The following is a 26,415-nucleotide window of genomic DNA, read 5'->3' as shown; positions in this document are numbered from 1 at the left end:
TTAAAAGCAATTTTCATGACAAACAATGTCTTGCTGTTTTATTTTTCCATTTGCTACCTACTGTCTGGCATACAACCTCCACCGTATTTGAAGTAATATTCAGTATTTGCACAACATTCTTCATTAGTTACACCCGACTCCAGACAGCTATGGGCTTTGTACACGTAACAAGCGATCATTTCAGCTTGGTTCTGACAGCTTTGCGCATCGGCGGCGAACGTAACGAACCAAAGAAAACAACGAAAAACATCACTGCGGCGTGACTCATCGTTATTCTATCGAAATAAAAATAAATCAAAATGTCAACATGAGTGCGTGAAAAAGAACAAAAATCTTCTCAGCGATTAAGAAGATTACCTACAATTATTTCGCTATTTCTAGTTGCCTCCTCGCAGTTAAGAGACCAGTGAATGTTACAAATTCAGACCAGCTTATATACACTAGTGATCAGATGAATCGATATAAATTCACCACGATGGACTGCCAACAGACTTCCGTTAAAACTAGCAGGAATCTGTATAATTCTGAAGCAACTTCAGAAATCATTTGATTGGCAATTTGAATATTCTGAGCGCAGTGAATCTTAGAGGGAGCTGCTTCTCCTTTCTAAGAGTACCCAAATAGACTCCACTTTTGGAACTAGAACTAACCCCAAAAGAATTTGTACAACTGACTCCAGGAAAAAGGATACTTCAGACCCATCGGAGTCAGTATCCGATGAAAATGTATTGACCTAGAACGATTTCGATTTCGCTATGCAGAATTCATGTACTCAAATTTTGATTCGACGCGTATCTCGACCGTGGGAATCTCCTCGAATCATTTTACAACGTAATTTTCCGAAGTGGTTTCAAATTTTGAACGAGTTTTCAGCGTTGGAATTATCAATATCGAATCAGAATCGTCTCCCAGCGAAAAGAAGCACTTCCCGCTTAATTAAATTTGACGCGAAAACCGGGCAACATTTACACGCTGATATTTTAGACGATTTAACATCATGAAATGGCAAATAGTGCCTCAAATCGTCCAATCATTTGGTATTGGATTATTTAGAGGGTGATAAATGGTTCATTCCGTACATATTTCATTGGACTGAGTGTTTAATCAATGTTTGTTCAGGTTTATTAGAATTCAGGCTTTCGTTAGAAATGTAAATATATACATTCACTGAAATTAATAAATGACTATTTCTACCGCAGCTGGAACTATATTTCCTATTCAACAAGAAAGAAATGGATTGAGAGAGAACGAGCGGGAATGTGAGCCATCGAATGAATCTATGTCGATGACAAGTGTTACCGGAACCTAAAGAACGGACGCTCGTAACTTGATCTGGCGACATTTAATGGTAAATGTGACAGTGGAGCGCCGCTCCGAGGAACCAGTTGTGTACGATGGCTGAATCTTTCACGATGCTCGAACGAATTATCGGAGTAACGGTCATTTCATTAACCAGTATTTCGGGAATACTCGGCAATGTGTTGATCCTTATTTCGATTGCTAAGTTCTCGTTATTTCGCGGGAAGGCGGCGAGATTTTTCGTAATTTGCCTTAGCATTCCGGACTTACTTTTTCTGGGCATTCTCTGCCCGATAATGGTTTGTACGCTTGTATCAAACGGGTGGCATTTCGGTGAGTTGTTTTGTCAAATTTTCGTCATATTAAACTTGTGTCTTTACGGTACTTCCATGTTGACCCAGTCATCGATCGCTATACAGCGATATTTACGTCTGGTGCATAGCGTGGACTTTTTAGAGAGACGGAGAGGCCGAGTACTGATAACAATGATCTGTTGGATTTTACCACCGGCCTCGCTAATTCCGACGATGTACGACGAATTTAAAGAGGCTCACGACGACGGATTGGACGTGAAATGTATCTTCATTCCAGATACTCCAACATTTCAGAAAATAGTCAGCTTACTGTTGCTTTTCGGGCTGCCGGCTTGCACGATGATATTCTGTTATACGGCGATTCTAATTTACGTGAAAAAAACTACGACGGCTTTGAACAGATTCAGCGTAAATTCGTCGAACGAGTCCGAATCAAACAGACGCAGTATAGCTACTAGCCGCGATTCGGCTCAGATGGAATTACGTTTGACGAAAACTTTCGGGTTTATTTGTTCCGTTAGCTTTTTCGGCTATGCGCCGTTTTTCGTTCTGCGAACAGTAGACAGTGACCTCGAAGAGCCTCTAATAGCGTATGTAGTTACCATAGGCTTATATTGTTTGACAATCGCCTTGAACGTCATCATATACGGCAGCATGAACAGTGAGTTCAGGTAAGTAGCAGCCTGTTTCTCAATGGAAAATATCGAGAATCCATACCTGTGCTTCAGTCTTAGTGAATTATTGAAAACAGAAAATGTCCAAAAAACGGTCTATATTTCTGTAATATATACCATACGTTCGCATCGTGAATCGCAAATATACACGTATTTACGTCCAATTTACTCTATTCATTATCTCAACTATTCACTTACATACACTTTCATAAGAAACGGTATTCACCAATAATGCAAACTAAAAGAAATAATCACCCGATGCCGACATGCGAAGGCGTATCTCCTGGAGTACACGGAACGAAGGATAGAAGTGATTAATTTAGAGAATAGTTGGCTTGATGGGGTCCCATTAAACGTCATAAATATACAGGATCGTTAACTCGAGGACTTTTAGTGGGCCAAAAAAGCGTTTCGTCCTTGCAAATCGAATCCTGTTACGTAGATCTCAACTAAACCAGGATACATACCGCAGTCGAAAAACACGTTTTGAACAGAAAAACCGTTATTGTGAATTTTTCTTCCGGCACTAGAAAACAGCACAAAATCATAGCAGTGAAAATGATTGTTCGTTTCCATGCCCTTGAAAATGGTATTGATTCAATAGAAGTCTTGGAAGGCACGTGTACCTCATTAGAAACGACATGAGTGTTGGGATTCGAACCATAATTACCAATCATGTTTTGTTTCTCTATCGACATTTTTCATGAACCTGGACGGGAAAATGCGCGAATCAATGACGAGGAACGTCACTTACTCACGCAGCTAGCGATGTCACAATCACTTGAAAAAGTGCCTTATTTTTGGTTTTCTTTCGGAAATTCCAATAACGCCAATTCGAATTACATGTATATATAGATACATGGGTCCTTTTCCTGACTAATGGATACACCTGTCTATGAATAATGCGCATTGCTAAATCATGGTCCTCTAGGGTATTTTCATTATGTCGTATTTTCATTACAGTTCGGACTTGTATCTGCCATTCGATTACATCACATGGTTTGACATCGTATCATCTACAATAGAATTAATGTATTCAAACGAATCCAATCACATTCATGATCTATGAATTTATTAATTCGTTACTGACTGATACCAGCTGACTTTATTTATATAGGGCCAATACATACTACGCGTATTTACTTTTCACGAGGAAACAACTGGGCATGCATGTTTATTTTTTACGTGTGTGAAATCAACTGTTATTTCATTAATTTCCAAAAAGGCTTACACATATTTATTCATAGTCTTTTGTCCTTATCTGGAACGAGTTTATTCATTTCATCTAGAAACGAGTGTTTTGGCGATATCTTGAGCGAGTTTTGGGAGTATTACTCGAATAAGTCGTTAAATGATTAGCAATGGACGCGGGTTTGGCGTATTGATTTCATTAACTTCCCTATCCCTAACTTTATCATGTACCGAAATAACACGACTTTCATTGATATTTCTCATTCCAGGTTCAATCGTTAGAATAAACATTTTTGCATTTCCTTATAAAGCATAAAAAATATCGTATACAATACGGATATATTAGTTAATAGTAGTTAGTAATCGTATTATGACATTTTATCGTTTTCTTTTCAGACAGGCATATTCGTCGATTTTGTCATCTGGTCGATGTTGTCGACGGTGCTTCCCAGGCGAAGACGCAAATGGCGAGCAATCAGTTTGGTCGGTTAAAACACAGCAGTCTACAAACAGCGGAACTGAATTAACCACAAACGACACCGATCGCATATAACTACAAAAACACTCAACTCGTTCAACAAACGCTTGTCAGAGTAGCATTCAGATGCTCATACGTGTATAAACGTCATCATTACTAATAATGTGTCGGAGAGATATGCTTGGGAATTAATGAGATTGGTATATTCATTACGTAATTCATAAGTGATGTGATTGCGCATAGAGACAATTTTCGAAGTACATGTACTGGTGATCCATTAATAGTCATGTCTTTTGATTGTATACATCCGATTATTCGTCTATTTCAAGTGAAATATGTCAAGTTCATTGTAACATTTACAACATCTGCAGCAGTTTTCATATTCTGTGACATATCATTTCTGACAAGTACACGCTGCAGATAATAAATGCGACGAGAAGAACGGAAAATAGAGAAATTAATCAGCAGATTTTATTTGACGATTTTCATAGAATCGAGAAATCATTGTAAAAGACACGCAACCAGAAATCTTCGTTTCTCTCGTCAGAATAATTTCTACACTACGATTAATCAGATTAGTGGCAAAAAGAAAGCTACATATTTTTGAGTCAATTAAGTATGAACCGATGGAAATGAATCCATTTCGAATTAAGAGAGCAATTTCTTTCGGAAAATAAATTCATTTATCATGAAAAACATTGGTAATTGTGTTACTAGCTGATCTAGAATAATCAGTATATACCGCATAATTTCATTTGGCGCTGCTTTAAGTGAGAAGGCTATATAAATATATCTGAGAATTACTTGGGAATGAAATCTTAACATTTTTTATCGATGTCTCATACTAATGCATACACTTTTAAAAATCCAAATCAATGTTCATGCTCGTTTAACCGCGTATATGAGCGGAAGATAAAACCGACCCAATAACGAACCTTCTTTCCGACACGACTCGTAGTCCAACACTTTTAACGTCGAAAGCGAATCGGGCACATGGCAGCCATCTTTGATAATGGGAATGATCGTTTTATGGCGTTTAACGATGTAGTCTAATTCTCGCGTGCACCTGCCATCGATCAGATAATCTCGACTGATTACTACTATTGCCGTCTTACAGGAAACGATATCACGAGCGCTCATCTGCAACAGCGATAATTTGTTCATGTTTGGATTCGGGTTTTCGACGTAATTGACTTTGATGGCCACGGTCGGTTTATCGAAAAAACCGACGTCTCGAAATGGCGTCTCGGCGTTCTCGAGAACCGGCAGCAACTCGCATTGGACCCAAGGTCGATCGTCTCGGCAACAGGATATGTATGCTTCGAAACGCGGGCGATGATCTTCGGATTTGGTGTCCGTTGGATTTTCTGCTAATGCTTGCTCCTGAAAAATTCGAGTGTAAATTGCATCGTCTATCATTAGGCAAGAGAAATATTTTATAAAGCACAAATAACGGTAAAGTTGGGACGCGTTCAGTTAGATTGAATGATCACTGCCGAGCTAATATTTGCACGACTCTGATGACAAGATATTATTAATTACACCGATCGATCGAAATGCCCGCTCGCCTGTTCTATGCTTTATATTTAATTCACGGCATGTTTACTGAATTAGAACCTGGTTTCACACATCCATTTTCATGTGTTGTGGCATTATTATTCAATTTTTATTAAGCCCTCAATGAATGCTGTGTTCTACAAATACACGCATATATATTGGCTTATTATCTCAAAACCGTGATGATTTTGAAATGATAGTTCTTACGAAATATAGCCTACACTTTCAGGAAGGGGTGGGGGTGGGGTTTCCTCAATCATTTCATTCCTTTTCAATACTTCCTTATATTTTGATCATCAAAGACTCGCTACCTGACATGATGATTTTACCCGTCGAGTAAGCACTCACGTTTTCATAGTCGATACTTTTATCTTCTGGAAAACCGAAATCGATCTCTTCTATTTCACCTCGGCATAGAAACTTCTGGCGGCCTTTTTTGGGGAATTCCCAATCTTGCGTCGTTCCGTGGCGGGCGACTACATTCAAATGAAATCGATCTAGCTCGAAATCTTTGTCCACTAAACAGTGACAAAGAAAACCACATTCGTAGGTTAAATATTCGAAGTCTTTCATTCGTATCAGGTTAACGATGGCGTCGAGTTGTCGAAAGACGGTAAAAGTTTCAGCTTCTTCGTTCAACTTGTGAGCGCTAATTTTGATGATGTTTCTCGAAGGCGACGGTCGTTTCAGTTGCACCCGATAGACCACGCTGCCTCCGAAATAAAAAACTCCCGAATCTTTGAAAAACTGGATATCGTGTTCGGATAGTCTAACGTTGTCTTGGTCGGTCGTAAGGCGGGTCATCGTGTAGCACTTCGCCAACAAATTCATAAATATTACCTCGGGGTAAAAATATCCGAAGTCGAAATAAAAGAATTTTTCGTAGTTCATATCATGGAATGATGCATTTCGAGAATCTAACGGCAACCGAAATGGAACAATGTATTCATCGTCAGCCGAATGACGATGGACTGGTATAAGTAGTTCAAGGGATTGTAGAATTTGTATGTTTATCGCTGTTGCTCCGGGTACGTGGCCGAGTATGTTAACGAGCAATTTTTTCGAAGAGATTCCTGAATTCTCGAGTTTATCCCGGGCACGTTCGGCGTACGGGTCGTCGTTAAACGATGCGTATTTTCCAGCCAACGCTTCAACGCTATCGATTAGGATTTTCGGGTCGAGTATGACGTACCGGAATAAACGCGCGTCGTTCGGGCGAAAGAAAATCTCACCGAAATCGGCAAAAAATTGCAGCATACGAAAATATTCAGCTTCCTCTTCAAAACCGCATCGCGTTTTCAGGCGCTCGAACAAATCGTGATAATCAAAGAAACAAGATATCACCGATGGCCGTCCATTCTTACATAATGCTCTGCACTCGACGATGAAGTCATAAAAAGCGAACCACTTCAACGGAATAGGCCTCGAAGCGTATTCGGCATTTGATACCTTCAATTTGATCAATCGTTGCAACTCGTCGAGATCCGGACAACCGACGTTATGAATTCGATAGCGATTTTCGATCGCAAACAACGGAATGCGCCTCGATCTTTTCTCATTCAACGCGAGCCGACCCGCAAAAGTAGCGAACAGTTCGTTACTGAGCCATTGACCGATGTGGTTAATTTGCTGCTCCTCGAGCGATGCTTTGAATGTACCGACGAGGAATACCAGAGCATCTCTGTGTCTGGCGTGAGCGAAGACGGAATTCAACCAATACAAAAGCCGCTCTAACTGCCATTCTGGTCGGAGATATGCATCTTCGAGGCTGAACACGATCAAATATACGGAATGTTTAGCCATGAATATGTGATGTCCGACGTGATAAAGTTCATTTCCAGCGCAGTCTAAAAGACAGTATTTGAAAGGCCACGTGCCGGGAATGTTATCTCGTATTTCGCGGCGCACCAAATCGACCGGGTAGGCGTCATTTGTAGCGATATACCAACGGTAAATCTCACACGAAACAGCCAAAGCAACTCCGATTACGGATAGAGCAAGGTGCATCGCGTTCGTGCCGTTCAAATCCGCAAATGATAGTCGCCATCCCAGAAAATGGGCGAGAATCGTTCCCACTTCCCACCCGAGAAAATCGGTGAAACATCTGTTCACGTAACCAATTTTGAAAATTTTAGACATTCGTCGGCCCTCTTTTTGCCCGGCGATGAACGCAATTCCGTATGCCAATCCTGCGCATACGAACAGAATCCATTCCAGTGAAATATTCATATAGACTGCACCATTAATCATCGTCAACGCAAAAAGGACGGACATAGCTTTTATTGTTATCGTCAGTTTCTTGTTATCGACCTTGCTTTGTATCAGAACGCCTATGACAAGGAAAGAAATAAGGAGTAGGGCTTTACCGGCTCTTACGATATCACCGAGTCCCAGGTACAATACGACATCAGCGTTAATTGAGGGTTTGAGATTCGTCTGTAAAGGAGGTAACATTAAAGAAACTGCTATTGATATTCCAGCTCCGCAACCGGTTGCCAGAATAAAACCGATTAAAAAACCGAGGCATGTCGTGCACATTAAGGCAATTAAGAACACGAATTTCTCGTTGGAATTGTCTTCAGCATAAAATGCCGTAATTTCTACTGACGTGAGATAGTTCACGGTTACTAGAACGATCGCTAATCCGTTTCCGATGTTGAAACCGGTTACCGGGTTCTTCAGAAGCATACTAGTCGCCAACGTCGCTATCGCTAGCACAGGCGCGAACCCAAACTCGATTCCTTGGAAACAAAACAGAATGATACCCAAAGAAAATGTAAGAACAAAGCCTAGCGCGACCCATAGACGGCGAATTATTACTAAATACAGCGGTATTTTCACGTTGGTAAGAAGCTCGCTTTTACCGTGGATGGCAAAATGGGCGGCGGCCTTCGCCAATTCGCTCGCTCCGTCTGGTTCCACGGGTTTAAATCGATCGTTTACGACATGCTTATCGATACCGAATGTACTTTGTCCATCGTAAGTTTCGTGTTTTTCTCCCATTAGAATTTTCCTTGTGCTCGTTTTGCCAACGCCAGCATCTCCGAGTAGCATGACTTTCGTGTAGGCGCACGGTAAGTTACCGAACTTCAAAGCCTCGTCATATCGTCGTCGAGTTTTTCCATCAGCGGCTTGAACGGTCTCTGAGACCAGTTGAAGATCAGTCAGCGCTCGCGAGGTCAAATTCGCATCATCTTCCATCGTATCCTGAACATGAAATAAATGAATTACGTCAATTCGTTAGGGATTTCCCACTTAGTGGGTGACTAATGCTTTTTCGTTAAATACATAAATATTCATAGGAATGTATAATATTCGAATTACTTTTACTCAAATGAGTCTTTTTTTTCTCGATCCGAAACACAACCACGTTCGTCGATTAAAAAAACGACTGGGAGCCTCCTGCACTGTGCCAAAAATGACTGAGACTGAAGAACCAAGGCTTACCTTCGCTGAGTTCTCTAACAGCAGTTAAGTACTGACGCATGTAGACCTGCATATACCAATGTTATACTGTTAACACATATCTAATCATTGTTATCAGATTAAGGTCGTGGGTTTTACCGGTTGGAGTACCCGCAACGCTCGTTGGCTCTTTTTGTACTAGGAAAACGAGCCCTCTTTTTGTACTAGGAAAACGAGGGGCTAATAGTACAAGTCTGGCCCACTCTCGATTTCCAAACTCTAAACCCCGGACATACATTCAGAAACTGAATATTTATCCCTTTCTCGACCTGGTAATAATCAGGGAATAGACCACTTAAGTCTGTTGAAATTAATTATATTTGAATTGATAATTGTTGGCATTGACTCGCCAAGCTGCGTATACTCGAGTATCAGATGAATCCAGTGATGGCCGGTACTGCGTAGACTCGAGTAAGGGTATCCCGGAAATAAAATAGAACGTCGAATGGCGAAATTATTGAGGAAATTTGGGGGTAAAAAAGCTCCCCCGGCACCGCCAAAACGCGATTACAACAAAAGGTTTGGCGTGGCAACAGAAAGTTTCGACGATGGAGATTTGATCGATCGTGAATTGGGGGCCGTGGGTGGGTTAGATAGCCCGTCATCACCGGGATTACCACTCAGACGGGACACTGGGGATATCAATTGCTCTCCTCCGACAGGCGCGAGCCCGACCGACACACTGAGTAGTTTTCAGACGTGCCTTTCAGACACATTTCCGAGAAATCGAGAAAAACTAGCGGCTGGTCTGGCTGCAGCTGCAGTCGCGAAGAGCAGAGAGTTCGAAAATGCTCGCAAAGACAAAGTGAGTAATCATTGTTTATGCCAAAATCTCAACTTTTCCAATTATTTATTTCATGAGTCATCGACCGCAATTGTCTAGACTGAGTGGGTCAAACTTATTAAATATATGTCCTGATTTAGAGCCTTAAAAGTTGATGATTGCTGATTCCAATACTGGAATATCATGGATGGCGTTATCACTATCACTTTGACTTTTTAAAAACTGAGGCCACAACAGCTGGCTTCACCATAAATCATGTTTAATTATTTGATTGGCTTAAAAGACTTATACAAGCCTTGGTACTATTCCCTACCCTATTGGGATAGTATAAATAATTAGGGCCTTATTATTATAAATTTAAGTTGTTACATTTTCTTGATTTTCCCATAGGCCTATTATACCTACCATACTTACCTACCAACCTATAATCGTAAAGCTTAAGTTTCCTGAATGATAATACCACCACATAATCCTAAACCCTAACCTTTACTTATTAACTGAACTGCAAAATTCTAGTTAATTTAAACCGTGTTTTTGTGAAATGTTTTTCAGTACTTGGATGACTATAGCGAACCATTAGATGCCAAAAGTAGCGAATTTCAGCTGAATTTCTTATCATCCGGGGATGATTCTTATACAGAACCATATGACGCACAAAACACTGTTCAACAGCTACGAAGTAAGCAAATAACTAGAAACTTGATGATGGGTCATTGGTATTTACATTTTGTTACAACTTGTAAACAATTACACGCAATGTTAAAAAAAGTGGAAAAATGTAAAAATTTCCGAATCTAGCATCTCATCCCTGGAATTGAAAATGACGATTGTATTTCTGTTTTGCAGAATACAGTTTAGATGCTGAAGATGACGATGGAAAACTGTACGACGATCCTCTCGATTGTGACCTCGACGACGTCGCCGGATTCGAAGAGTTCTCCGAGTATCCGGCCGACGAACGACCGAAAGAGGACTACGAAGACCCGTGGGAGTGGTCGTTCAAAAATCGCCTCGTCACTCAAATCAAAGACATGGCGCAAAGCGAATCGATGCATTTCGACCAAGGATCCGAAGCCGGTGCGAGAGAGAAGGAGAGTCAGATGGAGTTGGATATATGTAAAATGATGGACAGCGCTTTAAATTCGGACTCTGCTGGCAGAGATATGAGTTTACTGAACGACGACGACGATGACGACGGTTTGAATCTCAGCGCCGGCAATTACGAAGAACCGTGGGATCTTCGCGCGAAAACCGAGGAACTCGAATGTAAATTTCGCGCCGCGAAAAAGCGAACTTCAGCGACGGAAGAGCAAATACAAGTGCAGGATGATGTGGGCGGGCTGGTCGGTGAGATATTCGGCCAGTTGGATGGGGATAGTTTCATGTTGAAAGACACGGCAGTTGAAGCGGAGAAAGAGAAACCGAAAGGAGGTGAAAGTCGTATTAAACGGGCGGTACGCGAGGCTAATAAAGATGCTGCTGGACAGCAATCCGCGGGTGGACCGAGATTCCTCAGACAGGAGGACTTCTTACCAAAAGGTAAAACGGAAGAGAAACGTTACCAGGAAGAACCAGTCGCGGTCGACGTTAAAGAACCGAAAGAACGTACGCCACGCGACAAACCTCCCATTAAACCGACGAAAGATAAAGACGGGAAAAAACGACCACAGCCGAAACCGCGGCGAAAAGGCAAAGACGAGGTGGCTCAGGATCGCGTTCGACACGCGGGTAAACACGAGCAGAATGAGGGTAAGCAAGTGAAACACGCGGAAACTCAGTTCGATCCGAGCGTGCGCTGTAAAGAGGGACACCATCACAAACACGCGAAAGAACGCGACGAATGCCAACAGCAGATGAACGAACGCGAGTCGAAAAGCACCGGAAACACGCGCGTGAAAGCGAAAAAACGCGACGACACGCTCGAGAAAAAACTACGCGAAAAATACAACCTCGTCGACGGAGACAGTAGTTCGGAGTCGTACGGATACGGCCCGTTTAACGGATACCGAGGCGGCATCGTTCAAAATCGCGAAGCGAGTCGCAGCGATTCGTGGACATTTTTATGTTTTGATCCGGAAACGGAATTTAAGAAATTCAAGTCTCCAGAAAATAAGGCGGGCGTGGGTTCGGGTCCGCCTCCCGTACCGGCGCAACCCCCGCCTTCGTTACCCCCGCAGTTACCGGCACAACCGCCTCCTTCGCTGCCCCCTCAACAGGCGACGCCGCCTTCGCAGCTGCGTCAGACGGCGGTTCCTCCGCCTGTTCCTCGAGAACGAACGCAACCATCATCGGCGCCTTCAAACATTCCCGTTGATCTTCCACCTCCCGTACCTACTCAACCAATCCCCGCTGCGCGTAATATTCCCACAGATCCGCCTCCCCCGCCGCCGCCTAACTCCGAGCGACCGTCAGCCTCGAAACCGGTGGAGCGGCCGGCGATTAGCAGTCGTAACGCTGGCAGCGATAGACCTCCCGAACCACCGCGCAGTAATCCACCGAAGAGGAATCAACCGCCGAAAGAAGATTACGACGAACCGTGGGACAAGAAAAATGTCTTTCAACAATTAGCAACGTCTGGTGAGTACACTATACCCTTGAAACGAGCGTAAAAGTATATCAGTTCTGAAAATCTTTCTATTTAGATGCAGTAAATGCCTCCTTACTCAGAAACCACGTGAGTCAGTGACTTTTAATTGAAACTCATTGGAAAAACTGATTCTCACCTCATAAGAAGACAGCTCGAACACTACCCATTTAGACGGAGTTTACTGTATTTGTTCCAGGTCTCATTATTGAAAGAACCACTTCATCCAGATCATTTCGGACCTATGAAATTTGTTTGATTTATGAGAAATCTGAATTAATCATTATTATTTTACATACATTTATGTATAGGTGGAACCTCACTGATATCTGGATAAGATAAGAATTGAGATGACACTGATGCGGGTTTAATATCTATTACCGATATAACAAAATCTTAAATTTTCTTGTAGCAGGAGGTCATATGTCTGAACCTCCTCAGCAGCCACCACCGCCACCTAAACCTCGTAATGTAGAACAATCATGCAAGTCAGTCGGTGAAAGAGTCGATCCTAATCTTCCTCTAAAGAAACAAGAGTAAGTTGAAACTAGGATTGGATGTATATTACGCATGAAAACTAGTTATTGATCATTGTTGGTATGCCTATAAAGCATTGTCTGCGTATTGAGTTGTAAATCTTGATTTTCTTTGTGTTGCTCGCTGTATAGGTGGTATCATGGTTCAATCAGTCGCGTCGATGCTGAAAATCTGCTGAGAGTGCACAAAGAAGGCAGTTATCTCGTTCGTAATAGTGAAAGCAGTAAAGACGATTTTTCACTCTCACTCAAGTAAGTATCATGTGTACCTGAAGCCTTGACCACACGAAGACATAATTAGGGAATGCATATCCTTGAAATACCTGGTCACTTACAACATATTTTATTACGTATTATTTCAGGAGCGCCCGTGGATTCATGCACATGAAAATCGTGTGTCGCGAGGGATCGTACATTCTCGGACAGTTCAGTCAACCGTATAAGAGTATACCGGAAATGATACATCATTATTCCATCCACAAACTGCCGATCAAAGGAGCTGAACATATGTCGTTATTACATCCTGTCATGCACGAGATGCTTTAAGAACACGTTTTAATAGTCGATGTGTTTCGTGTTGTCCACAGCTCTGTGAATTTAATTTAGAAGGATAAGATGTCTTGATAGTGGGAGTGCTTGCTAAGAAGAAATCTTGCGTTGACCCTACAAGCAAAGATGTCTTGAGGAAACAGGGCTTTACTTAAGTAGGACTTGAGCCTGAAAGAACATATTGTAAAAAAAATGGGAGCAAACTTTTCCCCCCTAGGAATCTATTCGATGTATATCGTAATAGTCATTTATTCATGAACTTCTTCGCAAATCATCGTTTAATTCGCTGGATAAACTCTTTACTCAGTAGAAACGTTACTCTTCTCATTTTCTCATCTCTGGTCTGTGTATTTCGTGAAATACTGGTCTGATTCGTATCGAAGACAACAAACAGTATTAAACTGTGATAAAAACAAAAACCAGTTAAATTCTAGTCAATCTTACTTTCATTGAAAAACGATATCGAAAGTGAATTAAATAAATTCAGTCTTAATGAGAGCTTTTGATAGGTACTGTACATTGCAGACCTTAGTATAATGTTTCAGTTTTAATGTAGGTATCAATCTAGCCTGGAACCAAATATCTGAGGGGCTGATTTATATCTGATACCTGCATTTATAAATGATTCAGAATTACCATGTTTATCAACTCTATGTCTGTCATGTTATGACTTTTTTGAACTGATGATATTGTTGAGTTGGTCTTGATTCTTTTTTACGCATTCTTCTTTATTTTTTTTTCTCGTAAATTTTACGAGATACAAACTTTGTTATTTTTTTTTTGTTTATTTCGAATTTAACCAACTCTAAGTTGATATACAATGTGCTATTGATGGTTTAAAAGCTGATGTCACTACTGTATGGAAATTTACATATCTCAATTTGGAGTGCCGGGTGTGCTAGGTCAAATTTGACCATTAGACTATCGAGATTTCACGGAAAGCTTTCAATATTTGTAAATTGCCAACTGGAAATCTTTTTTTTATACAATATGAATGTGGCTATATGTGTGTTCTGAATATTGATTAAGACTTAGATATAAGTTTCAATTGAATGAACATATCATGTATAAATGAAAATTTCCAATTTACTAATAGGCCTATTTCAAATGTAACCTGGGGCCAGTTTCAGTCATGGCTTAAACTTAAGACCAGTGTAAGAGCAACTTGGTTCTATAGCCAATCTAAGACCAATCTTAAGATTTAAGACCTCTTTTGGACTTAAGCCACCAGTATGCAACCAGCCCCTGGGGCCTGTTGCACATCGAAGGCTTGCATTTAAGGTCAGTCTTAGACCACTTTTCATTGGTTCTATAGTCATTGATCTTGACACCAGCCTTCAGATTAAATGCCATGTTAAGCTGGCTTGCGCTGTTGTGTTATTTTTTTAACACAGTTCTTCATCGATTTAAATGCTTTAGAAATAAGAATTCTCAGAGATTATGGTCAGAATCGTATTGCGGAGTGCATGAATTCTATAGATAGCTGAAGTACAATCACTTTAAGTCCAGGTTATTTCATTTCCACAGTTTCAATTTGTATTCAACTTGTGCTTATAGTTGAATACACCGGTAATTGATATTTTTGTCGATGATGAAAATGAACTAACTTCCAGAATCAAATTCACCCCGCGTCTGGAACTGGGCCCTTGGATGTTATTGTAATCGGATATTAGCCAGTGTAGCAGTATTCTCTGCGACGTGTGTATAGATATATATATATATATATATATATATATATATATATATATATATATATATATATATATATGTATGTATGTATGTATAATATATATATATATATATATATATATATATATATATATATATATATATATACTCAGTTTAGAATGTTTTTAAACTCTTCGGGTAAAATGCATTTATTTTTTCATCGATTTAGTTTTAGAGCCATAATAATAATGAATGATAAACGTAGATTACCTAATCATACGCGTGTATATTTATATATTGTACAGCTGTAAAGACAAATCATTAATCGTGATGTAAAATTAGTTGAATTGAAAGCATGGCTTTTTTAAGTTGTTACATATGAATTTGTGTTATTTTCAAGATATTCGGTAATTAATGTTAATCAAATTTTTATATGTATGTGCGTGCGTATACTATGCTCTTGAATGTATGACAATTAGAAAATGGAAGCTTCACTTGTTGTCACTCAGTGATCATCGTACATGTTTTTGTACTTAGTAAGACGATATTACATTAGTTTTTTTCTCGCTTCTAGCTATGTCTTTTGCGACAACGTTTTTTCCTACCTAGTCAAATATCAGCCGTCGTTCCTGAATAAAGGGAACTGGGTATTCAGACAGCCTTCTATGAAGCTCAGTTGAGAGGGAAAAGACCGTGTGAAATTTGCCCTTCGACTTTCCCGAATGATGATTATGTCGACATAATGGTATCATTATGTTACTTACATCTAGGAATATTATATCATCGATGATCACTCGGTTTTCCTATCAGGCCTCCCCGATCATCCTTGATGAAGTTAGTATTATGCTTTGCTATCTTCGGTAGAATTAATTGTAATACGTAATTTAGCAATGTATGTCGCAAATGTGTAGAACTAATCAAAACTGTGGTGCTAATCTAATGTTGTGCTTTGGACTGGACAAATTCCTATCACATTCCAGTCTTTAAGCTGATGGGGGTTTCACCATTTTATTCCGACTGTACAACTGGGCCTTGCTGCTTATAATTCGTATCATACCTAGCATAAAAATACATAAAGCCTTATTCGTGAAATGCTATATATACCAGGTATATATTGATAAATGGGAAGCGGTGGAACTGTGGAGTAGGTAGCCTCCTTAGATACATACTGGCTTCTTAACGGTTCAATGACCACTTATCATATGATAAGTCAGATAAGATTCATCGATAAGAAGCCAACGAAATTTCGCACGATGCGAAATTGCTCTGACGTCTCCTCGAGGTCAAGTACGCCGTTCTGCTCTATGTTAGATGTGATCGGAATTGGCTTCGAAACCTTACGCATTTTCACTACCGGTACTTAAAGAAAACCGTGTGATAGTTCTTGATTGAAATGATCAACATCATTTGTTGCTTAAAGCGTCGAGTGGCGGATCCTCGGTTGTATACAACGAAAACTTAACTTCAACGAAAATCCGTTCGTTAGCAATAGCTTAAGCCAGTATCAAATGTCAGTTTCATAAATATCGTGGAATTGTCTTTCGTTGATGACCCTGAATATGTGTGTGATCGATATGATATATGATATGATGTCGTAATCTAATATTTTTATTTCGGTCGAAAAAAATGTCGGTGGTCAGTTATGTATGCTGTTTGTTCCACAAGGCTGTACTGTATCGACAATAACTTTACGAAACATGGTACGTTTAATTAGATTTTCTAATATAGGCCTATACATCAACGAGTTGGCGCTGTGCCGGGGGATGTATTCACATTCAGTGTATATTTATTGCACAAAAAACCCATGACATAATCGTTTATACGCATTATATATAGGTATATATATATATATATATATATATATACACGTACGTACGCAAATTTCTTACGATACATTTGTCTTGTATATAATGCCATATTTCATATTACTTATGCCGTAAAACTTCGGTCGCTGATTAATCCTCTCTTTTTTATCAGTAAGGTTTGGTTTTTCGTTGTCATTTTACTAAACCACATGATTTTCGAGAATGGCATTAGTTTTTTTTTTTCTAAATGATCCACTTTAAACTCACGCGCCTGATAAGCGTCGTCTCATTCTGTTTTCCCGACAGTTGCAGGGCCTCAAGATGCCTCGTTCTGTTCGTACTGACTAAACCGTTATTTCTCGTTTTTGGACACCGGGTGCTTCCATAAATTAAGGACGAGCTTTAACATGAATTCTACTGATATTTTACTGAATGTTTTTTTTTTTTAATCTCTGATTTTTCTCCGTATTGTGTTTGTTCCAGACGCACGAGTAACGTGTAATCAATTATGAGATACTATCGTCGTTTTACCGAGTCGTAAATTATCAATAAACGTTTTTTTCATGATATGATAAAAAAAGGTAAAGATATTCGTCGTTGTTGATTTTATTGTACGCTGTTGACGTACTTTTCGCTGTGGTATGGTTTTTGTTGAGAGGTTATTTTGAATATTGCCAAAATCACGGCCAGCAGCCGCGTTTCCAGGATTTCCGGAGGAGGGGGTTCTACTGTAATGTTTTTTTCATTGCGTCGTGAACGATTTAGGCACTGATTTTGACCATTCTATGTATTTGTACCAATTTGTACTCTTGCCCACCGATACTCTGGATTTAGAATTTTAGCCAACAAGAAAACTTTATTAAGGGGGGGGGATGCTCGAAAGACACTTCCCCTGGAACCTGCAATATGCATATAGACATTCGCTCATGTCATATGGGTGCTGCGACTCTTGAAACTGGTAAGTAGAAAATTGCGATCAGCTCTATCATTTCACTGCCAAATTTAATATAAATCTATAGAATTACATTTCTTACATGCTTTCTCATTAATTGAATCTATCGTTTGATGAATAATATTTCAAGTGCGAACGAAACCCGAAATTCGAGTGTTATTGAGAAAGAGCTGTTCACATACGCAGAACGATGTATCAAGTGTAATGCCTTTGGATTGTATTTTCAAGGCTTTCTCCCATTTCTCGTATTTCACTACGATTTAATGTCTGCGCGCTTCGAAGATATTTTGTCTGACTGGTAGCCACAAGCATCAAAGCGAAATCGGAGAGAACTTTCAGTATTGCTTCCCAAAAATTCAAAAGATTCTGTATTATTAATTTTCGAGACATGAGCGTCTTTTGGAAGCTTACTATACGCAGAATAGACGCGGGTTTTGAAACTGACCGGAACAGCATATGATCCGAAAACCTACCTCGAGATCACATAACAGCGTTTGCTGAAGTTGTTATCGCCGATTTCGGTGACTGAATAAACCGTTCAAGTCGTCGTTCGGGTGCAGATTGTTTCCCTAATTCACCTGCCCTTCTCTCACGACTTAAAACTGCACGACATCTCTGGTTGGCTTAGCTTTATGTGAAGAGGCGGATAGAATATCCTCGCGCATATCTAATTCGATAAGATAACGTTCACTAAAATCTGGGCTCCGGTTTGAACGTCATATCCTCCTTGTTCGTCGTCTAAAACTGAACGAGAAAAAAAAACTTTCAATGGATCCCTACATTCATCTAATCTTTTTATCCGGTAAGTTGAAGCTATTTTCTTTTCATTTTTTAAGTGTTCTGAACGAATGCTTTCAGTTTTTAATGAAAAGCGAGTATATAATTTCTTTTCAATAGAAAAGATGATATATTCCTTTTGACATATTCTTAAACACGCAGCGGGAAAAGGTTAGATTTAGCTGTCAAATCAAATTTTAAGGACGACGGCAAAGGAAATTGTATACAGTCAAACCAATTAATCCGAAATGGAAACAGGTTCGTCTGTATTTGATTCAAGTGGAAAATGCATCCACTATCAATGATGTCGTTTTCAACACAACATGATTTCTGCACTTTTAGAAAACCCATTCAATAAGAATAAGATAACTTTGGAGTAATAAAAGAGTATATTTACCGAGTGAGAAGCGAGACATGCGCTGATTGATGCAGACTATTTTTGCAACTTTTTTGAACTTAAGACATAGCTGATTTTCGTATTGTATGGTTTAACTGATTTCATCAGACAATCAGAAATGATATATCGTTTTAATTCGCCTGTTGTATGCGATGCTATCAGAAACTCGGACTATTAAAACAAATATTAAAATAACATCTAGAATGATTTGTCTTTTTCACATGATATATCTATATACATATACGTATAAACCGCGTGTTCAGGCGATCCAGTGTGCTCTTTCATTCGATTGAAAAATTATATCATATGATCCATTCTAGAATTTTGTTTTCAAAAACATTTATCAAATGTTATATTCAGGTATCCATACCTGCTAAAGACGCCCACGTAACCGAAAAAAGACGTATTTCTATGCAACGTGTCTTTCGACGGAAACTTAAGTCTAAATTATTTAGCAGAAGCCGAGTTGGTCTCTGCGGAGTGATAAGGTTAGAGACAAGAGGAAAGGTTGTCATAAAATATTATCATTGAATTATCTAAAAATCTTCTCTAAATGGAAGTCGGTTATTGTCATGAGTTTGGAGCGTGATTTCAGGGAAATTTCTCTTGGAAGGCTGAAAAAAAACATTATCAAGAATAAAGTGGCGACAAGCGCCTTTAATTTCTTTTTGAAAGTAATTTATTGTCAATAATCATTTCACTCTCTTAATTGTTAAATATCCCTAGAAATCTCTCATCCTGCAGCTACATTTATAGGAGCTATTTAGAAGAGCTATTCATTAATAAATTGAAGGAATACTTAAGTGTTTTCTTTTCTCCTTTTTGATATTTTGTGTGATTAGAGGGAGAGCTAACTGTATTTCATTTGATAATATCAGGAGGGGGTGGATTATCGGCCTCTATGGCTATATTGAATCCATGGCCGATCGACGTATTAAGCCAAACCTCTTAAATCCCAAATGTCGAACATTAATCAAATAGTTTACTATCTGCCCTCGACTATTCGTGGGTTCTAAGAAATTATGGTAGACAAACCGGCATAGTTTTGAAATGTCCTTGTGTTTATGAGATGGGTTTACTTGCGCGTCGATACAAAAATGCAAGACAAATCCATTTGCAACGCAAATGTATCTTCCATTTCATCGGTCGGCGGCTGGCGTTTTTCGATGGAGTTTTCCCTAAAAATAAAATTACATCAAAGTAGATTATCTAGTTTGCTCCATAATTCATGTTGAACGAGCTGGTCCGAGATGTGTAGGCCACGGCGAACAGAGAGCAAAAATGTTCACAAACGAATAATCGTTTTCGTTACCGCGTACATTTTCAATTCTACCGCAAAATGGCATAACGCGATAAGCCTTAGGGTAATGAATAACGGGGTAAGGAAACTGTTAATTTGTGAACAGAATAATCGATGTACCGTAAGCTTCACGCCCATACCGTTTTTATGCATGAATTATCTATGTTAAACCAATAAAACATTCATGAGGAACCCATACAGTAAAAAATAAGCAGAATTATTCTTAGAATAGTAAAATAAAATAGTCTTCATTAATTCCTTGGTTTGAACAATTAATTGATATCCTTCACGTGCTTATTGCTTCGCACGATATGTGTCTGGTACTGAATGCTTATGAGTATGATTGAAGGCGTGTTTGTGAAGGTCAATGGACTGAAGGATTGCGACTAGTTAAAGCTTACTTTGACTTTTCCTCGCATAATATATTGCTACAATAATTGTGAATAATATTTGGCATTTGTAGAGAATTAACTTTCCGTATTCATACGTCTGAGGTCACAATATCGTGGAAAAAATGAATTTGAATTTCTAATGGAACCGTAGAATTTTATTTAAGAGTTTAGAGAAATATTTTTTTCATTTGTGACAGTAAATGATGTTTCCGATTTCAGCTATTGATCGGTTGTTTAGGTAAAGAAGACCATAACCTGTAGTGCTAAAGTCTATTTGATCAAAAACCCTTTGATCTATAAAAAGTGACGTTCCATATCTCCTATGGGGTTATCTTCCAAGTGAAATATTCGTGTCTTGGCAGGCAGAGGATTCGTCGTGCGGGTGCGGATTTTTACAGTTCGGTTTTTGTCACGAACTGCAGACGACAAATTCACCGTAATGCGCTTTTTCAAGATCATCACGTAAATAGAAACTCATGCTTCGGATAACCAATATTTCAATCCTTTCTATCGTTCTCCCTCGTCGGTAGCTCCTCGCAGTGTATTCTAAAACGAGCTTAGTCCCACGCGTGTGTTGTAAAGTTTCAACAGCAACTTATGTGAAATGATACGCTATCAAAGATCAGCGATGTAAGGGATATTATTGTTGTTCTAATATTGGCATAATTCAATACATAAAACTATTAATCTTAGGTTTTCTCAAAAGCAAGTTCACAGAATTTGTATTATTTTGTTATTTCTCATCTCAAACCATTCACCTTGAATGTTTTGATGTAACCCAACACGTTATTTCTGTATGAAAGACGCGTATTAAACGGTGTAATATGAGTTCAATGATCTACTTAGTTCTTGTTATTTTTCAAAATAATCCGAAAGCTCTTTTTGTAGTTTTTTTCTCAAGTAGATGGCGTACAAGTCTTCTATGTTGTTTGTCCCGCGCGTTGACTAGATCAAGATCTGTCTACTATAGAAAGAAGCATATTTCGAAACGCAAATCTTCCAGACGAGAAGGTTATCCTGGTATCCGTAGATATCGACGGTGCAGCTCTGATTGGGATGGGTTCTTAGTGTGAAGTCTTACCACTGTTTGTCGATGACTCCATATAAATCATATCATACGACAAAAATCTATGGTTTCCATTTCGCCGCGTCCATTATATATCTGCTGTACTTAAACCTTTTATTGTATTTGTTGTGTTAAGTGGTCTGAATTATTTTTTTCCAGGTTTATTCCTTGGCGTTAGTTGCAGTTCATATCTGTCAGACGATACACAGTAAGTATTGAAGTTTCACGTTTTTCATGATGTGATATGTTTTTTTCTCATATAGATTTTCTACAGAATTAATGAATAGGAAAGGAAAAAATGACATAATACGGATCATAATACGACATAGATACATGTACAAAATACTTTCTAGGGATGAATTGTAATATTGGCGTAGCGTAGACATACCAGTAAAACATGGTACAAATCTTCAATTTGATCATCAATGCAAATATTTATTTTCTACAATTCATTTTGAATTTAGTAAATTAACGAAGGATATCGATATTGATTCCTAGCAGATTATCAGCATTTATTCCACTAATTTTTAGTTGCGGAACATCGATTCCCATACAAGCTTTGGAATATACCAATTACACATTCCTTTACCTAAAACAAGTTTCGAAATATTCTCATAGCTCGGGAACTTTCCCAATTGAAAATTTTTATAAACAAATTGCTTATCGGCGTGCTTGTAAATCGCCTCAAAGGTCAGGATTGTTTTTTTTTTTATATTGAGGAAGATGTTCAGACAGACTTGGTAGTTCGAAGAAGAGTCTCCTCACTTTTCTCGTTTATTATAGGATCCACAGAAGTTTTCAAAATCTGTTTACTTTTTCTCGTTTATCAGGATCGATAGAGACTTTACCTCCGCACGTAAAACTATTATTACCGTGGTTAGCTCGTCGTCATACAAAATGAAATAACGTCGATGCGTACACGCATAAAATCTAATCCAATAACGGGGAAATATTCTTTCAGAAATACATTAAGTACTTTTTGCTCGACATAGAACTAAGTCAATAGATGACGTGAGTGTCGAGTCAAGGAGCAAAATACTACTGGAATTGGATGCAGTGTCAAACGAGAAATCAGCATCGAAAGTTTTTTTCAGGTGACACTGTGATGATATCATTGAATTGAAAACTTTTTTGTTGATATCTGCATATAAATTGATCTGAAACAGCTAAACCCTGTATAGTAGTATGTAACTGTAGAAGCGTTACTTCGGAAATGTACGAAATAAGGGTTCCTTTTACCGAGACAATGTGGGACGGTATAACGTTTAACAGAAAATCGTGTCCTTGCAAAACTAAGAATACATGCGAAGTGAAACAATTTACGTGGGGCGTACGATTTCAACGGATTAGGGATGAGAAATGCCACAAAATCTGATATCTAGCATTCTGTTCCTACAGGATTGAATTTTCCGTACTCCGAATGCCACTTTAAAAAAATTTCAGGACAAGGCGTTTTAGTTCGCGTGCCTGAAAACTATATACGAGGTGGTGTGTAGAAATTCACACGAAACAAATTGCTATTTTTTTTCTAAATTTTATCATAGTATGATATCAAACATAAAACCACGGATAACAATAACGTAGCTTTTAGACGCCATGATTTATTCATATTTTATCGAAACATTGATTCGTTCAGATTGCAACATTGAGATAACATCAACAGTCATAAAAAACTTATTAAAAATGTAGAATTTTGCCCTCAAAAAACAATGCAGGGATGGATTTAAGGGTCTGATTCAGGGAAGGGTGCTACCCCAAAATATAGCATATATAATTGAAAGGGCATCCGATCATCGGTAAACATAATACCTCACATACCTCACATTTTTGGAGGTACAGAAAACTTGCTTATGGATTTAAACTTTTTAAGAGTCAGTTGGTGTTGTATAGTTGATATTTTTCATCTTTTTAAATTTCAGGGCAACTTGACGTTTTAGGGAGGGGCGCGCATCCCTGCACCCTCCACTTGGATCCACCCCTGCAATGCATTTAAAATCTCATATCTTATACTTACTTTCAATCTATCACTACCTTAATCATTGATCTACCGTACCATTGACTACCTTCCTCTCTTAACTTCGTTTTTTTCTTTAAAGACATCTTCAAAAGCATCAGATTATGTCTCGTCAAATAATGAACCGACGTGCCGATACTGACTGCATCATGGTTGAGAAGTGCGAAATGGACTATGGAGCAGTAGAGCCGATATGTGTGCATGTCTGCGTCAAAAAAGGTTCAAAAAGAGCTCTTGATGTGTAAGTCGATTACATCGGGCTTAAACTTGTTTCACGTCATTGTAATCTGTTATCGATGCGCATAACGGTGTATCGTAACCCGAAATAAAGATAATGGATTCTTGCCGAGGTGGCCAGCGCAAAATGGGAAAAAATCCTGCTTTCTATTTTTAATTTCAATTGCAGGCGACAGATAATGAATCGTAATATTCGTTTGGAAGGCGGAATAGAGAACGGTTGCAGTGAAAAGTGCGTGAAATTATCTGAGTTTGAAAGACCTATTTGTATCGACCTTTGCATCGACTCCGGAAAGAAAAGATTTGCGTACGTAATTTTCTAATAGTATAAATATGACACGTAGTTCATTTTGAGCGAGCAAACGATCATGAATTATGTTTTTTGATCATTTCACATTTTTCAGGAGACAAATCATGTCACGTCGCCGACAAATAATGGAAGGTTATCCCAATCCCAGTCGAAGCTGCACTCAAAAATGCGTACCACTTGCCGGATTCTCCAAACCATTGTGCTTAGAACTTTGTCTTACATCTGCACCAAAATAATTGAGTTTTATCTACACTAAAAATGAACACTTTTGACAAATAAAGCATTAATCGCAAACCACTGTATCTGCACGAAACTTTGTTTTGTGTTTTTATGTTGAAAAGATGCGCATCCTAGTTATAACTTTAAGGATCTTTTTGGAATCAAGGCTCAATGTACCGAGGAAACGACTTATAATGGCGAATTATCCGCGTGAAAGACGTTACTTAAAACGTAACGGAAGCAACCAATCTTCGCAACTTTGAATGAAGAGGTGTAAAATGCTCCAGTCTGAAATGTTATAAAGTTCTCGCGATAAAATCACCATCATTTATTGATAGGATACGCGATAATTCTGTAACATTTGGTGGCTGAACACGAATGATTGGATATTTGGTCAAATTCTATTCCGCAATGAACCGTGAAATAAAATCTAATGATAACACGAAGAATCCTACCTATGTTGCTTTTTATCTAAATTATTACATATATTCTGGTTTTGATTTTACGCTTTCTTAGAAAAGTTCGTCATAAACTGAAATAATTCCCAGTCCGTTCGCTTAAATCAATATCGTTTATTATCACAGAGTTCTGATAGAAAATTTGATCATTTTCATGTATGGCCACGTAACATCCCCGTTGCTCTCTGTGCAGACATGATACCTTATTTCTTTGAACAGTCCGTCAAAAAGCTTTGGCCAAACTATTACATTTCTACGCATGAAGAGCTATTGCTACTAATTAACAGCATTAAGAGTTCGTTGGCGGATTTCTTCCAGCATAATGTAACTTATCATTTCCATTGTTTTCCGATCAAATCACTTGATTGTGAGCGTTTGTAGATTTTGTCCGTCGAAAGGCGTTTAACATTTTTGTTAACACAAATCGGAGGCTGGATTCGGTTCGGCACCTGAAATATATTGAAATATTTTACAGCTAAATTCTCTTAGCTTTTGAATGAATAGATATTCAAATAAATACACTTACTCGGCTCGCTACTTCACTTATTGCAAGAATAGCTCTGTAATCACAAATACTATAGAAGACCTACCTTTATTCCCAGGTGTGAGTTGTAAGTAAGATCTGTAGGCCCATTTTGATAGGGGCTTTGCTGCGATTTTTCGTCGTCGTAACGATACGGTAGGGGTCGCTGTTCTATGTGGCTTCGCTTTGCCGAACCGTCCGGTGATAAACCCAAAGATTCGATGTGCGATCCGACTGAGTTGCCGCGTCTGTTCAGCCGCAGTCGGGTTTCCAGTTCTTTCGATTGCGCAATATCTCGACCTTGATCAGTATGCGATTTGGATAGCTGTTTGGAGTAGATGGACAGTTTTCTTTGAAGTTCCGTGTCCTCCTTTCGGTTAGCCGCTGTTGCACGTACCAAAGTACGGGAATATGCCTTGCCATTTCCCGCCATTGAAAATCTTATAAACAAATCTATGATTTCACGCTGACCTTCGCCTAAGGCCGATTTTTATTTTTTGCTGAAAAAGAATTTGATTTATCCACAACAAAACGACAACAAAATATGAAAGTAATTCTAATCGACATCGAAATAAATTACAAATTTTCGTCTTATTACCTTCGGAATACGATAGCAGTCCACCAGTGAGTCACTTGCAGGAAATCACGGACAAACATGAAGAAGAGCATTGACTTTAAGATCGTATTTATATGCAGGGTCGCACATTTCTAGATTTTCAGTGGCCGTAGGTAAATAGTTCAACTTCTAGTTGTTAGCGCCGTTGTTTGTCGACAGGACGCGTATTTAATTATGATTATTTAACGCGAAACTCCCGCGCGGTCAAACAAACAACCAGGACCTTTAAACCCCTTCTAATTATTAATGT

General features: G+C 38.9%; 3 protein-coding genes across 6 annotated transcripts; 2 read left to right on the top strand and 1 right to left on the bottom strand.

Moving 5' to 3' along the window:
• Window positions 1-40: 40 nt before the first annotated feature.
• Window positions 41-9,021, bottom strand: LOC141905184 (uncharacterized). 4 transcript variants are annotated; one of them, XM_074793975.1, is made up of 4 exons: window positions 8,961-9,021; window positions 5,862-8,720; window positions 4,892-5,339; window positions 41-275 (listed from the first exon to the last, which is right to left on the bottom strand). In XM_074793975.1, the coding sequence occupies exons 2-4, from the start codon at window positions 8,712-8,714 to the stop codon at window positions 271-273; spliced, it is 3,306 nt and encodes a 1,101-aa protein (XP_074650076.1). In that variant the 5' UTR covers window positions 8,715-8,720; window positions 8,961-9,021; the 3' UTR covers window positions 41-270. The 4 variants fall into 4 exon arrangements, with proteins under 4 accessions (XP_074650076.1, XP_074650073.1, XP_074650074.1 ...); XM_074793972.1 differs by lacking the exon at window positions 41-275 and adding an exon at window positions 3,823-3,981; XM_074793973.1 differs by lacking the exon at window positions 41-275 and adding an exon at window positions 3,823-3,981 and having other exon boundaries at window positions 8,838-8,964.
• Window positions 9,022-9,418: 397 nt separating this feature from the next.
• On the top strand, window positions 9,419-13,925 carry LOC141905457 (uncharacterized). Its single transcript, XM_074794323.1, has 6 exons — window positions 9,419-9,783; window positions 10,315-10,441; window positions 10,609-12,339; window positions 12,759-12,882; window positions 13,015-13,134; window positions 13,245-13,925. The coding sequence occupies exons 1-6, from the start codon at window positions 9,424-9,426 to the stop codon at window positions 13,426-13,428; spliced, it is 2,646 nt and encodes an 881-aa protein (XP_074650424.1). The 5' UTR covers window positions 9,419-9,423; the 3' UTR covers window positions 13,429-13,925.
• A 4,549-nt stretch (window positions 13,926-18,474) lies between these two features.
• On the top strand, window positions 18,475-24,657 carry LOC141905590 (uncharacterized). Its single transcript, XM_074794523.1, has 5 exons — window positions 18,475-18,658; window positions 21,948-21,996; window positions 23,885-24,043; window positions 24,209-24,346; window positions 24,444-24,657. The coding sequence occupies exons 1-5, from the start codon at window positions 18,625-18,627 to the stop codon at window positions 24,583-24,585; spliced, it is 522 nt and encodes a 173-aa protein (XP_074650624.1). The 5' UTR covers window positions 18,475-18,624; the 3' UTR covers window positions 24,586-24,657.
• Window positions 24,658-26,415: the final 1,758 nt, after the last annotated feature.

This window comes from Tubulanus polymorphus, chromosome 5 (assembly GCF_964204645.1).
Source record: "Tubulanus polymorphus chromosome 5, tnTubPoly1.2, whole genome shotgun sequence".
Classification (NCBI taxonomy): Eukaryota; Metazoa; Nemertea; class Palaeonemertea; order Tubulaniformes; family Tubulanidae; genus Tubulanus; species Tubulanus polymorphus.
This window is presented reverse-complemented; position numbering and strand designations above follow the sequence as displayed.

What these genes read in the sequence shown, in the direction of transcription:
- LOC141905184 (XM_074793972.1), bottom strand. Translation starts at nt 8,714, where the DNA reads ATGGAAGATGATGCGAATTTGACCTCGCGAGCGCTGACTGATCTTCAA. An exon ending in AAAGTATCGACTATGAAAAC is followed by an intron (nt 5,340 to 5,861) that starts GTGAGTGCTTAC and finishes CGAATTTTTCAG; the next exon opens with GAGCAAGCATTAGCAGAAAA. An exon ending in CGAGTCGTGTCGGAAAGAAG is followed by an intron (nt 3,982 to 4,891) that starts GTTCGTTATTGG and finishes CGCTGTTTGTAG; the next exon opens with ACTGCTGTGTTTTAACCGAC.
- LOC141905590 (XM_074794523.1), top strand. Translation starts at nt 18,625, where the DNA reads ATGGATCCCTACATTCATCTAATCTTTTTATCCG. An exon ending in TCAAAAAGAGCTCTTGATGT is followed by an intron (nt 24,044 to 24,208) that starts GTAAGTCGATTA and finishes TTTCAATTGCAG; the next exon opens with GCGACAGATAATGAATCGTA. An exon ending in TCCGGAAAGAAAAGATTTGC is followed by an intron (nt 24,347 to 24,443) that starts GTACGTAATTTT and finishes CACATTTTTCAG; the next exon opens with GAGACAAATCATGTCACGTC.
- LOC141905457 (XM_074794323.1), top strand. Translation starts at nt 9,424, where the DNA reads ATGGCGAAATTATTGAGGAAATTTGGGGGTAAAAAAGCTCCCCCGGCA. An exon ending in AAAATGCTCGCAAAGACAAA is followed by an intron (nt 9,784 to 10,314) that starts GTGAGTAATCAT and finishes AATGTTTTTCAG; the next exon opens with TACTTGGATGACTATAGCGA. An exon ending in CTTCCTCTAAAGAAACAAGA is followed by an intron (nt 12,883 to 13,014) that starts GTAAGTTGAAAC and finishes CTCGCTGTATAG; the next exon opens with GTGGTATCATGGTTCAATCA.